Here is a 13947-nt window from a genome sequence, read left to right on the forward strand (position 1 = left end):
ATAAGACAAAGTGAATCTCCAAGAGTTGTAAGAGTTGAGTTACCACTAACTCCAATGCCACATAACCAGGCTTAATTATCACAAAGCAGGAGGTAACAAAAATGGTCTAGGAATTCAAGAGCCAAAGAAGCTTCCTTAGAAACATAATCCAAGTCAGAGATTCAATACTTTTAGGATCACTGTTTGACTCACATCATATTTTCAGCCCAGTCAAATATCTATTCACTGACAATGCCATTATCACAGTCCTCTATTCCTAACCTGTAATACTGGCTCCAACAGTCAACCCACTTCTGGATTTTTCTGAAAGTACAATACAGGGTCATCAAGCCTTATATCCTAAAATAAACTCCCAAGATACTGTTCAAGCATTTTGCATCCACAAAGTCACTTAACTAAAATAGCATTGCAAGGACAGTTAAGAGTCAGCTGTGGATGAACACTGTGGGAACTAAAAAACATTAACACCTCCCAGAGAGAGCCCACACAACTTATCCTCTCCAAAAAGCCCACATAATGCATGCTTTTCAAAGAAAAGGGGGAAGGGACAGGAGTGGGGAGCTGGGGAAAGCTCCTGCCCCAGCTTTGGATCAGCTCAGCTCTAGCCATTGCAGCTACTTGAGGAGTGAACCAGCAGCTGCAGAACCCCCTCCCTCTTTCTCTGCTTCTGTGCCTTTCAAGTAAAAATAAATAAATCTTTTTTTTTTTTTTAATGAAGGAACTTCATACGATGGGTCAATTGGCTAATCCTCTGCCTACAAGTGCTGACATCCCAAATGGGGACCAGTTCATGTCCTGACTACTTCACTTTCCATCCCAGGGAAGCAGCAGAGGATGACTCAAGTCCTTGGACCCCTGCACTCATGTGGGAGTCTTAGAAGTAGCTTCTGGCTTCAGATCGACTCAGCTCTGTCTGCTGCAACCAACTGGGAGGGTGGGGGCCGGGGCACTGAACCAGCAGATAGAAGATTCTCTCTCTTTATCTCTCCTTCTGTATCTGTAAATCTGCCTCTCAAAACTACATGCATTTTTAGATTATTTAACTGTACATGTGTAATAGTAAAGAAAATATAATGAGTATGTGAAACTATACAAGAGTAGGAGCATAGTACTGCTCTTACTAAACAGGCTGAACTGTAAGGAAAAATCCAAACCCTACAATCCACCCAAGAATAGGAGTTGACTTCCATTGCATATAATGAATCTGAAAGGTCTTGCCTCGGTCCGTATTCAGAAGGACTTCGTAGTCTGGGATTCTGTGGGTCATACAGTAAGCAGTACACCTTCCCTCTTCATAAATTTTTATGAAACAGGATCAACCAATACCCACAATTTTTGCTTCAATGTTCAAAAGCCCAAAAAGGGTACATTTATAATGGATGACAATTCAACCATTCTAAACTGTAAGCAGAAATCCATCAGGGTCAAAACTCTAACACCTCTTACTGAGCCACGAGCATTATACCCCATTGTTATAAATGGATTCTCCAGCATAAATGCTTTCTTCAGGTCTAAGAAATTCTCCAAATATGCAGAAAAGGCCTGGGGAAAGCCATTCCTTTTTATCAATACAGGACAGAAAAGGTACCACTAAAGACATTCCTTTTAGGTATAAAAAGGAGTGAATTGAGGAGACAGCTTCTCAAAACCAGGACATTCATCCTGGAAAATCAGGATGTTAAGAGGAGGAAAAAATTACTGGCCATGTATTACAGGAAACCTGTGGCAAATCTGAGAAGGCAAATACACTGAAAAGAACTGTCAGCCTGCAGTCTTCCCATGGGGCTATCCCTGATTTTCTGATACACGTCCTTACCCTTCCTGAGCATTTAAAGAGAGCATGTAAATGACTCAGAATTACTTTGCATGCATATTCAATGCATTGCAAAGGACTAGCACAAAGAATGTTTCTATGTGGTAGACAAAAGGAGACCCAACTAAGTAGTGTCTGAGCATAGTTTTAAAACACAATGAAATCTTGATTTTCTCAAGAAATTATTCCATTCCTTCTGAAAATAAAAACACTGTGCTGAGCACATCACACCTCTGGCAGAACAGATAACAAAGCCTCTCTAGTCCATCCTGAATGGGTCACACCAAACGGCAGTAATTTTCCTACCCAAACAGCACGTCCAAGTACAACTTTGTAAAGGAGGCAGTCATAAATTATTTCCTCTTTCAACCCTAGTGCAGCGGGTGTCAAAGGATAATAACTGTCTGGCGTGATTTGCATCTTTTAAGAGCACCCAGCCACTTCCTTCTTGCTCTTCCAATCTAGATGTCAATGACTGTCTTGTATTACTCACTGCCACTCTAACGCAATCGAAAGTCATATTTTGCATGTTTATATATTTAACGTAAAAAGCTTTTGAAGGTTCTCACAAGTATTAAAATTACACCCAATAACCATCCAGTCACAGGCACTAGTTATTCCTTTCTAATACTTTCTTCGTGCTAAATTTCATTTGCATCAGGTCATTATTTCAAACATTACAATAGTGATGAACGGAGGTGAAGAGTTTTCTGTATTCCCCTCCACCTCTTCTTTCATTACCAACAAAATATATTTGGAAAGTCGGAGTTACAACCATATCATTACTTTTTAGATTAACCTATAAAATACAAATAAATGTTGTTCTCTCAGCACAAGTTCTTCCCAAGTACCATTCTCCCTTCACCATTGATTTAATGACACTTCAATGACAATCACTGATTTTAGTCATCCACAAAGATTTGCAACTTTCCGGCTAAAATTCAGCTACTTTTAGTTGCCCAAAGAAAGCCTAGATTATCACTCTGTTTGTATCACTGCTCTTGCAAAACTCTTCAAACAAGTATGCATCAAGATCTCAGTAAATCCAGTAACATTCCACTGACTGCCACAGCATGCCACAGAACAAACATTTGTGAATGGGCTGATAGAAAAGTAGATGAGACAGAAGTATTCAGAACAGCAGGGAATGGGAAGAAGGCAGAAAAACAAAAAACTAAAAGGACTCCTAAATTTAAAAATGACATGTAATACTATCCCGACTTTAACTGCAGAAACCCTGAGATGATAACCAGTTGGGTCTTGCTGTCAAAGCAATAGAGGGACCCTGATGCATAGCCTAGTGGCTAAATTCTCCCCTTGCATGCACCAGAATTCCATATGGGCACCAGATTGTGTCCCGGATGTTCCACTCTGCCCATCCAACTCCCTGCTTGTGGCCTGGGAAAGTGGTTGAGGATGACCCAAAGCCTTGGGACCCTGCACCTGCATGGGAGACCCAGAAGAAGCTCATAGATTCTGGGTTTGGATTGGCTTGTCTCCAGTAATTGTGACCATTTGGAGAATGAACCAGTGATCAGAGAATTTTTCCCTTGGTCTTGTTTTCTCTGTAAACCTGCCTTTCCAATAAAAATAAATAAATCTTCAAAAAGAAAAAAAAATTAATCCAATAAACCCTTTTCTGATGCAAAACAAAACAAACCAAAAGCTGTGTTCCAAGAGGGTAAAACTGCAAGAAACACATTCACGAGCAGTCAGCAGATCAATTCCTCCCAAGAAGGGAGTTGATAAAGGAAATCGAGGAAGAACAGGTTTGCAAAGTCAGGCTTTGGTAGCCAGATGCTCCATAGCGCCTAAACGGGAAGGTGGAAGTTGTTCCTCCCTGTTTTCCACCTCTTTTTTACAACCTAGCACCACCCCCTAGCTCACAGCCACACCTCTTCACATGTTTTCTTATCCAAACTAGGAACAAAATTGAACTACTGAGACCAATTTGCTTATTTTAAAAAACAAAGCTGAAAAAGGAAACATGATACATCTTTGCAAAATAAATTTGCAAAACACCCACTAATGACAAGAAATAGGAATTTCCAACTAGTAAACAGTCAACTCCTAGCTTATCAGGTCATACACAATTTCACAGTCACTTTATTTTCTTGTAACAAGTTTACCTCAGACCTCTTTGAACAATGAAGTTTATAAAGGTAATAAATCAGCAATAGAAAACAATCAGTACCAACTGAGTGTCTTACATTCCAAGCAAAATTACGGGGACTCTGTAGTCACTTTATGATTCAATCTTAACATTATTCACTTGAAATCATTCTTCTACCTTGTTACTTAGGAAGGAAAATTACTTGAAAGTCATTCAGCCAGGCAGCAGAAGCTAAGATGCCACTATTTAGAATAATAGTAGTTAGACTACCCACTGCTGACATCTGCCAGCTGTATGTTTCAGCACATTTTTAACAGAACCAAAAAGAAAAGCACTAAAAGCATCTGTTCAGTTCAAATATGCAACACTAATAACTAAATGTTTAAATGCACTTAAACCAAGTCAGGTTTCCACTCATAAAAGCCGCCATTAAACCCATCACAAAAGCCACTCCAGTCCTGGACTCCAATCCAAGCCATAGATCTAAAGACACCAGAGGAAGAGATGTTTCAGAGGGAACTCAAATAACTTTAAAACGAAATTCCCAGTCCCAAACTCTACTCAGAAATATTGAACCCATGGCCCAGCACGATAGCCTAGTAGCTAAAGTCCTCACCTTACATCCACCAGGACCCCATACAAGTACTTCAGATCCCGGCTGCTCCCCTTTACATCCAGCTCCGTGCTTGTGGCCTGAAAAAGCAGTCAAGGACAGCCCACAGCTTTGGGATCCGGCACCCATGTAGGAGACCCAGAAGAAACTTCTGGCTTCTGGTTTCGGATCAACTCAGCTCCAGCCATTGGGGTCATTGGGAGGTGAGCTAGCAGTCTTTGCTTTTCTCTGCAAATCTGACTGTCCAACAGCAATAATAACAACAAAATAATAATAAAACTAAATATAGAACCCAGCAAGGTGGTATTTATAGAAATAAAAGTATCTCCATAAATTTTCTTTTATACCCATGATATGCTTCAGGGTTGATTCATTCATTCATTTATTGGGCATTAACTAGATATCTATTATTCTGTGAGGGACTATTGCTAGAAATCAGAATGCTCCTGACCTTAAACTACTCATGGAGGAAACATTTGGTTTATTAATGAAAACACTAGGTTGGGACACCTGAATTCCTGGGTTTGAGTCCCAGTAAAATACGAGCTTCATGCCACATCAGACCCTGAGAGGCATTCAGTGACACTCAAGTAGTTGGACACCTGCCACCCAGGTGACTATCCCAGCTCCTGGCTTCACTCCATCTATGGCAGGCACTGGAGGAGTGAATCAGCAAATAGAGTTCTCTCAGTATGTTTACCTTCCTCTCTAATCTGTCCCCCAATCTAATTAATAAAATGAATTAGTGTATTTTGTTAAAATATATAACAAATTAACAAGGCAGATGAGAAGATGCCTGGTTCTACAATGAGTTCTTCTCTATTGATATAAAAACCTAAATCAGTTTTAGAAAGGCCAAACTAAAATCCTTACAATCAAAGTTTTAAAATCTAACCACTTTGTTAAATGAAACAATCTTCTAAAAGCTCACCAAACTCACATTCGATTTTACTTCATACACATTAACCACAGATTCATTCTTCTAAGGACATATCTTGGTTGGGCCACTTAACTCCCCAACAGCCTCAGTCCATTCACTTGTATAAAATCTCATTTTATATGTAGGGGAATGACGATAAACAGGTAAACATCAAGACTACTGTGAGAATTCAAGCTAATTGTATACTTTCTAACAGATAGCCTTAAATTTAGTAGAATTACAATCAAAATTACAGGATTTAAAATCATTACAAATTGGTCAGAAAAATCAATATGATATGGAATTGAGGCAGGGGAGGAACTACAGACTGCTCAAATAACTAAGTCACAGCAAAGAGCCTTTCACAAATTTGCACAGACATGAAAACTCAGCAGCCACAGGCTGAGGTCACACAACTGCACACTCAGGAGCTTCCGAGGGCCATGGCGGATGGTTTCCCGAGACAGAGTAGTGATGAACTTGAAGACAACATTAAGACCTTTAAAACACATTAAATTCTCATCCCATGCATTTTAAAAAAAAGAGAAAGAGAGAGAGAGAGACAGGCACATAATTGACTTTGGAAAGATCCCTATCGAAGGTGATTTAGCATCACAAATTTTAACACCTTAGCAGGCTAGATTTCAACTGAAAAACTCTGCACCAAGCTTCTGCACCAAGCTTCTGCTCTGGGTAAAGAACCTCTCACATTAAAAAAAAAAAAAAAAAGAACCTCTAACATATTAGGACAAAAATCTTTCTGCTGAATACTATGGATGATGTAGATAAAATACGTAACCGTAAAATACTTGAATGCAATGGCCAAAAATATCATCACTTTCTTATTTCTTTTAAGGTTTATTTTTATTGTAAAGGCAGATTTACAGAGAGAAGGACCAACAGAGGGAAAGGTCTTCCATCTGCTGGTTCACTCCCCATGTGGCTACAAAGGCTAGAACTGAGCCAATCTGAAGCCAGAAGCTTCTTCTGGGTCTCCCACATGGGTGCAAGGTCCCAAGGCTTTGGCCATCCTCTACTGCTTTCCCAGGCCACAAGCAGGGAGCTGGATGGGAAGTGGAGCAGCCTAGATACAAACCAGCATCCACATGGGATCCCAGCACATGCAAGGCAAGGAATTTGTCAACTAGACTACTGCACCGGGCCAAACATCAGTACTGTCTTAACAGCTAGAACAAGATAGCTTTTGGTCTCTCATTTCTAAATGTTTTTATATCTACCAAAGAGACACAAACAAGTGCCAGGGAAACCACTTTTGACTTGAATTTTTGGCCTGCTACCTGGGAAGCAGTAGAAAAAAAAAAATCGGTCCTTTCCTGCAGAGCTGACAAACCTCATTTTAAGGTTTAAAAGGAAAAATTGCTTATAGATAATCACCTGCTTCTACAAAGACAGCTGTCAAGAAACTGATGTACACTACAGGGAGAATGAAGGCCCAAGGCAATGTCCCAGGAGACAGCGAGAGCGCTAGGGCTCCCCAAGCCTCTGATGATTTCCAAGACACTCATGGAATGACATGCAGAGTGTGGTAAAGAATCAAATGTGGCAGCCAAGGACAAGTCAGTAACCAATGTCCTGAGACCTGCGTCCATATGGAGTTGTCCACCATCACAAGAGGAGCTCCTGAGAGAGCCACCTACAGAGACACACTGGCCATCATCTCCCAGCTAGCAGAGGGAAGGATAGATGGGCAAAAATTAAAGGAGTGGACCTCATGGAAATAAAAACTGGCACATCTTTTAAGTGAAGCCTTTTCTTCACCCATGTGTTGGTTATTCAGTGGCGCGTTTTTCAACTCCATGGTGCTTAAAAATTTTTGTTTTAACTTCCAGTCTGTTGCTGACTTTGTTTTGTGACTTCTCATTTAAGGGAATATATAGTGATGGCGTAATAGAGACTATTCTATTTATATGTAAAGATACAATGCAATATGCATCCCTACTTCCAAATCAGTGATGGACTGCCAATGAAACTGTTGGACATAACTAGAGAACGGGCTGCTCGTCTATGTGACATTGTCTGTGCCAGGAACGTCGGGGCACACTCAAATCACAGACTGATGAACTTAGGACTACTTTGAAGGACTAGTATGGAGAGAGTCAGTCAGGTGGTGGGAATTTGGCGGTGGGCGGGGCGAGGAGAAATCCCAGACCCTATGGAATTGTTGCATACAAATCAAAAATGAAAAAAAAAAAAAGACTGGATAAAATAAATTACATGTTATTATAACAAATTGTTGCCCAATGATACATCATGAAAAGATTTCTTATTTTTTCCTGGGTTTTAATTGCATAGAATTGCTCTTATAAATTTCAATTTTTAATTTTTAGTCTGTTCCACTTTGTCACTCTTCACTGTACACCACAAAACCTGTTGGATGGATGTGCTATCAGGACATGTGAATTTATGAAAAAGCACAGCAGTAGTATGAAAGGTGGGAACACATACAGAAGACCCATAAAATTTTTTTCCTGAACAGTTGAAATTTCTTCAAATGTGAGGGAAAAAAACAGCTTTTCCTTAAGACAGTGTCTTACAGCACTGAACATCCAAACATGAGTAATAAGAAAGGACGAAGAATCAGTAGACTCGGGTTCTATTTCTGGCTCTTCCTCTGAATGAATCATAGTGACCTCGAAAAAGTCCTCTCACCTTTCTCTACCTTCATTTCCTTGCCAGTTACTTGATTAGGTTAAACCTAGGAATTCTTCTGAATGTTGCTGAGTGAAGAAGACCAAATATGCATGCTCTGGACTGGTCACTAGCCATCTTTATCTCACTGTCAGATACCAAGTAGGTGATGCCCATATTAAAATAACTAACTCTGCACTTATCCTCTATGCGATAAATCTGTCCTAACAGGTCAATAAACAGGAGATTACTGGGCCTTGAACACACCGGGATCCCATATGGATGCCGGTTCTATTCCCAGCTGCTCCACTTCCCATCCAGCTCCCTGCTTGTGCCCTGGGAAAGCAGTCAAGGATGGCCCAAAGCCTTGGGACCCTGCACCTGGGATACCCAGAAGAAGTTCGTGGATCCTGGCTTCAGATCGGCATAGCATCCGCCATTGCGCTCACTTGGGGAGTGAAGCATCGGACGGAAGATCTTTCTCTCTGTACTCCTCCTCTCTGTGTATCTGACTTTCCAATAAAAATAAATCTTTTAAAAAAAACCAGGAGGTTACTAAACAGGACTCTTTCCAGAGCCTCAGATTTTAAATGTGAAAAGATGTATCAAATGAAAATTACATGGAAGTCTCAGGAACATACTTATTTTGAAGGAAAATAAAAGTCTAAGCTATTTAAGGGCCCAGGCTCTTCAGGACTGTTTCATTTTCTGGGCAAGTCCTTCTTCCGTCCTCCCCATCAAGGAAAAATGCTAATGCATCCTTGATGCCCCTAGTATATCATCCTGCACATCTATATGAATATATTCCTGTGCACTGTATTGTTGCATGTCTCCTCTTTCCTTTGTCAGTGAGCCTTGGAGAGGCAGAACCATGACTTAAAATTCTGAGTATCATCAACAAAATAATGTGCTTTCTAGTACAATATGGCTATTCAGTATATATTTACACACATACGCACACACAAATACAAGTATTCATACACAGATGTAAAGGTATATATTTGCATAAAATGTATGTGTGCACTTGCTAAACAGAGTAGGGTCCACCACGATGGTTCAACTGGCTTATCTCGCTCCCTTCAATCACTGCTAATTCATAGAGTACAGGTTCATGTCCTGGCTGTTCCACTTCCCAACAAGCTCTTTGCTGATAGCTTGGGAAAGCAGGGGAGGGTGGTTCAAGACCTTGGGATGCTGCATTCTTGTGGGAAACCCAGAAGAAGCTTCTGGATCCTGGCTTCAGGTGGGCTCAGTTCTGTCCATTGTGACCATTTGGTGAGTGGACCAGTGGATGGCAGGTCTTTTCTCTGTCTGTCCTTCTCTCTGTAAATCTGCCTTTCCAATAAAATAAATGAGTAAATTTTGAATGTTGTATGCTACCACGGGTAGCATAATGCTAATGATCTTATTATTTTTTTTTCAGTAATGAGGGGTCAGTGTCACGGTGTTTGATGAGTGAAATACCTACCAGCATGCCACATGCAATCCGGTTCTAATCCTGGCTACCTCACTTTTGATCCTGCTCCTGGCTAATGAACCTGGAAAGATAGAGGATGGTAGCCCAAGTGCTGGGGCCCCTGCATTCACATGGGAGATTAGAAGAAGGTTCTGGTTCTTGCTTCGGACGCCACTTCAATCATTTGGAGTGTGAAGCAGCAGACAGAACATCTCTGTTTCTCCCTCCCTCTCTGTACCTCTGCCTTTTAGGCAAGTACATCTTTTTTTAAAAGAAATGAAAGATTATATCTCTAGATTATGAGAAAATACTTGATTTGTCCCTAACATTCAATTCACAAAAATCTCAAACATTTTCCAATCCTTCATTTTAAAACGACTTTTTCGGGCCAGTGTGGTGGCATCACTGGCTATTAATTTGCCTAAAGCACCAGTAACCCAACTGTTACCCAATTAGAGTCTCAGTTGCTCCAATTCTGATTCAGCTCCTAGGAAAGACACAGAGCAGGGCCCAAGGCCTTGGGACCCTGACTCACAGGGAAGACCAAGAAGACACTGCTTCAGACTGGCTCAGCTCTTAGCTGCTGAGGCCATCAAGAGACATGAACCAATGGATATTGGGTCTATCTATCCCTCTCGCTAACTATGACTTTCAAGTAAGAATCAATCAATCATTTTTTAAATTTTTGTTGTTTCATTTTTCTGGGTTTTTTAACATAGGTAATGGATATAACACTGCAAGTTATGCAATAAAGAATTCAGAATTTTTTTAAGATTTTTTTTTTCTTGGAAAGCCAGATATACAGAGAGGAGGAGAGACAGAGAGGAAGATCTTCCATCCGATGCTTCACTCCCCAAGTGGCCAAAACAGCTAGAGCTGATCCAATCTGAAGCCAGGAGCTCTTCTGGGTCTCCCACACAGGTGCAAGGTCCCAAGGATTTGGACCATCCTTGACTGCTTTCCCAGGCCACAAGCAGGGAGCTGGATGCGAAGCAGGGCCTCTGGGATTAGAACTGGCGACCATATGGGATCCCAGCGTGTGCAAGGCAAGGACTTTAACCACTATGCTATCACTCTGGGCCCCGAATTCAAGATGTTTTAAGTATAATTTTTAAAAGATTTATTTATTTTTATTGGAAAGGTATATATACAGACAGAAGAAGAGACAGAGAAAAATATCTTCCATCTGATGGTTCACTCCCCAAGTGGTTGCAACAGCCAGAGCTGAGTTGATCCAAAACTAAGAGCCAGGAGCCTCATCCAAGTCTCCCAGGGAAGTGCAGGATCCCATGGCTTTGGGCCATCCTCCACTACCTTCCCAGGCCACAAGCAGGGGCCTGAATGGGAAATGGAGCAGCTGGGATATGAACTGGCACCCATGTGGGAGTCCAGTGCATGAAAGGCAAGGATTTAGCCACTAGGGTATCACGCTGGACCCTAAATATAACATTTTATAAATTAGGACAACTCATAAAATAAAAACGCATCCAACAGAAGTAGTGACCACAAAATTAATGGCATAAAGAAACAGCTGTCCTAAGAAATAAGTAATATATTATAGATAAAAATCTATTATTTCAATAGATACAATTCCCAAACACAATTTGAAAATATTATCTTACAAATCACAAATTTATCACACATCTATGAACATTCAAATTTTCATATTTCTCCTATTCACTGCGTTCTAACAGTCTTGATTTCATTCAATAACTAAGAGTAAGATTAAGTAAACACGAAACTAACATTGTACTTATGGACTTTAAATGTAAGTCCTTGGAATATGTAGTTACACTAAGAAAAACAGAGAAACCCAACTACTTCTTCACACTGGCCTAAAATTGACACAAAAAATTGACCCTTTTCTATGTTTTATTACGCCCTGAGTGTGATTCTATAACAAATGCCAAACAGAAGAAGTATTCGTTGGACCAGACTTCCAAGCTACAACCTTCAACAACTATCGCTAATAATTCTGTTATTAACTAGCATGCTGACAGCATGTATCACATTGGCATGAGGCAGTAAACAGAAGTACCCTCTTCGCTAAATTGGCTCTACCTGATTCGTCCCACATGTGGCACACGCACATAAACTCCCACATACATACACCCACGAGTGCCTGAGCAGCTGAAAATCACCTTTGGATAACACTGTATTAGGCGGTTTGTGCCACCAATGTGGACCCCCTTGAAAGGACCACAAACAAGCTCGTTCTTTCTAGTGCTGCCAGGAGAGGCAAGGAAAGGATGGTAGTTATACTAACAAGGCAAAAGAGCATCTCCCTGGTGCGACCAAGAACATGGCACCTATTTTAGGTCAAACAGGAGGGTAGCCCTTTGAGATGACTCGGACAAACACGACTGGAACAGTTCCATTTCAGAGCTTGTAAGAAAACATAAAACCAAGTTGTAATCAAAGCCATTTCCTTCCCAGGAGCGGGGGCTGGGGGCAGGGAGGACATTCTCAGGATAGACAGGCCACCAGCAGGTCAGGCCTTTTAGATGCTGAAGAGGGTAGGGCACAGGGGCTGGTCCTGAGTGGCAGCAGGGTGTGCTCACCTGTGAACACGTTCTGGAAGCCATCAGCAGCTGTGGTTGACCCAGGTGCCTTGGCGGCCAGCACTGGTGCCACTCTATCCCCGCCTTCAGGGGCTACCTTGCGCTCCAGCAGGTGTGCAGAGCCCCCTGCCCGGGGCGGGCGGGTGCCCACTTCTTCTGTCCAGTCAGCAGAGCGGCTGAGGCCACCCACGAGGCCGCTGTCTGCCCGGTGTTTCTTGGCAGGAGCGGCTGCCGAGGCCAAGGCAGTTCTGGGTCCCCGGCTCAGGGAGGATTCCAACCGCCTCTTGATCCTGGGGCTCTGGTCGGGAGAATGAGACGGGGAGTGATTGGGCGAGCTGAGTTGCCGGGTGGTGGTCTTGATGTAGCAGGGGTTGATGAGCGGATAGGGCTTGAAGCAGCGCGGGCTGGGAGCGGGGCTGCTGGGCAGGGAGGCGGCTGCGGGGACTTCGGGCTCTCCTGCCGGCATGTCGGGCTCAACCACCGACTTCTCCCGGGCCTCTTCCCTCTCTGGGGCCCACTCCTCCCCTGGAGAGCCTCTGGGAGCATCCTCAAAAGCCTCCTCCTCGGCTTCCTCATCCGTGTCCCCAGTCCCTCGCACCAGGGTTTCTGTTGTGCCCTCCCCAGGCCTGGTCTCTGGAAACGAAAAGGCAGCGGAGGAGGCTGAGACCGCGGCCTCAGGTTGAACCAAGGGGAGGCTGGGCGCCTCCGAGGCCACGGGGGCGCCTGGAGACGGCGCCTGCTCCGGCACTGCGCGCTGGACAGTCAGGCTCTCGGGCAGATCCGAGAGTGCGGACAGCGCCTGCTCCGTGTCCGGACTAGCAGGAACCTCTCCCGGTCCACTGCTCGGCCCCAGCAGGAACTGCTCCAGGCCCAGGAAGGCCCCTGGCTGAGGGCGCGTTTCAGTGGGGGGCGCTGCAGACGCCTCCTCGGAACCCTGGAGCAGCTGCTGGAGCTGCTGCTGTTGCTGCAGACGGATCGCCTGCTGAATGTCCGAGAGCAAATCCTCTTGCTCCGTGGCCGAGTGAAAGCTGTAGATGTCCGTGTCCGAGCCCGAACTGGTCCTTTGTCCATCCTGCGCCCCCGCCGCGGGTTCCAAATCTTCAGCGACCGCCCCAACCGCCGCCGCCGTAGCAGCAGCAGCAGCCTGGGCAGCAGGCCCGGGCCCCCCTGGTCGAGGTGCCTCAAAAGGGTCCGCACATTCCGTATCCGATAGGCCAGTCTCGTCCGCCGAGAGGCTGAGGTCAGGAGTCTTGGGGACCAGCGAGTGAGCGCTGTCCAGCTCCCCGGTTTGCAGGGCCTGCGAGTCCAGCACATCCTCTCGGGATCCGCCGGCGCCCTTTCCTTTGGACAGGTTCTTTCTGATCCGCAGGTTGGAGAATACCGAGGCTCTGGAGTCGGACTTGCTCTTCTTCCTGCCCGGCTCCCCGCCGCCGCCCCCTCCCCCCTTGCCGTGCTTGCCCAGCGCCTTCTTGCCCCCACTCCCCTTCTTTGTGGCCTCCACATCCCTGGGCCCCACAGCATCCTCGGCGCCGCCGCCTTCGTGCGCCGCATCACCTGCGCTCCTCTTCAGCTTCCCATCCTGGTTCCCCATGGTGCAACCCCAGTGCTGCGCCTCCCCGCCTCGGGCACTCAGGCCATGCCGGTCGTCCTCGGTCCCGAGTCCTGGCCGGGAGACTCTCTTGGGGAAGTCAGGCAGCCGGGTGAGCTGCTGTGAGAAGCCGAGGCTCGACCAGCTGGCCCCGCTCGCATCTGCCGCCGCTCTGCATAACGCGCCGTGGCTCCCGCCGCTGCCGTCACTGCTGCTGCGGATGCGGCTGCGACCC

General features: G+C 44.4%; 1 protein-coding gene across 3 annotated transcripts in view; it reads right to left on the bottom strand.

Moving 5' to 3' along the window:
* Positions 1–13715, bottom strand: part of FMN2 (formin 2) — a 285407-nt gene extending 271692 nt beyond the window's left edge. For all 3 annotated transcript variants that reach the window (XM_040967978.1, XM_040967977.1, XM_040967979.1), the window contains exon 1: positions 12125–13715. In XM_040967978.1, the coding sequence (XP_040823912.1) occupies positions 12125–13715 (1591 nt within the window). The remainder of the gene's footprint in view (positions 1–12124) is intronic.
* Between the last annotated feature and the right edge of the window lie 232 nt (positions 13716–13947).

Source organism: Ochotona curzoniae, unplaced genomic scaffold (genome assembly GCF_017591425.1).
Source record: "Ochotona curzoniae isolate NIBS_2020 unplaced genomic scaffold, NIBS_Ocur_1.0 scaffold_4683, whole genome shotgun sequence".
NCBI lineage: Eukaryota > Metazoa > Chordata > Mammalia > Lagomorpha > Ochotonidae > Ochotona > Ochotona curzoniae.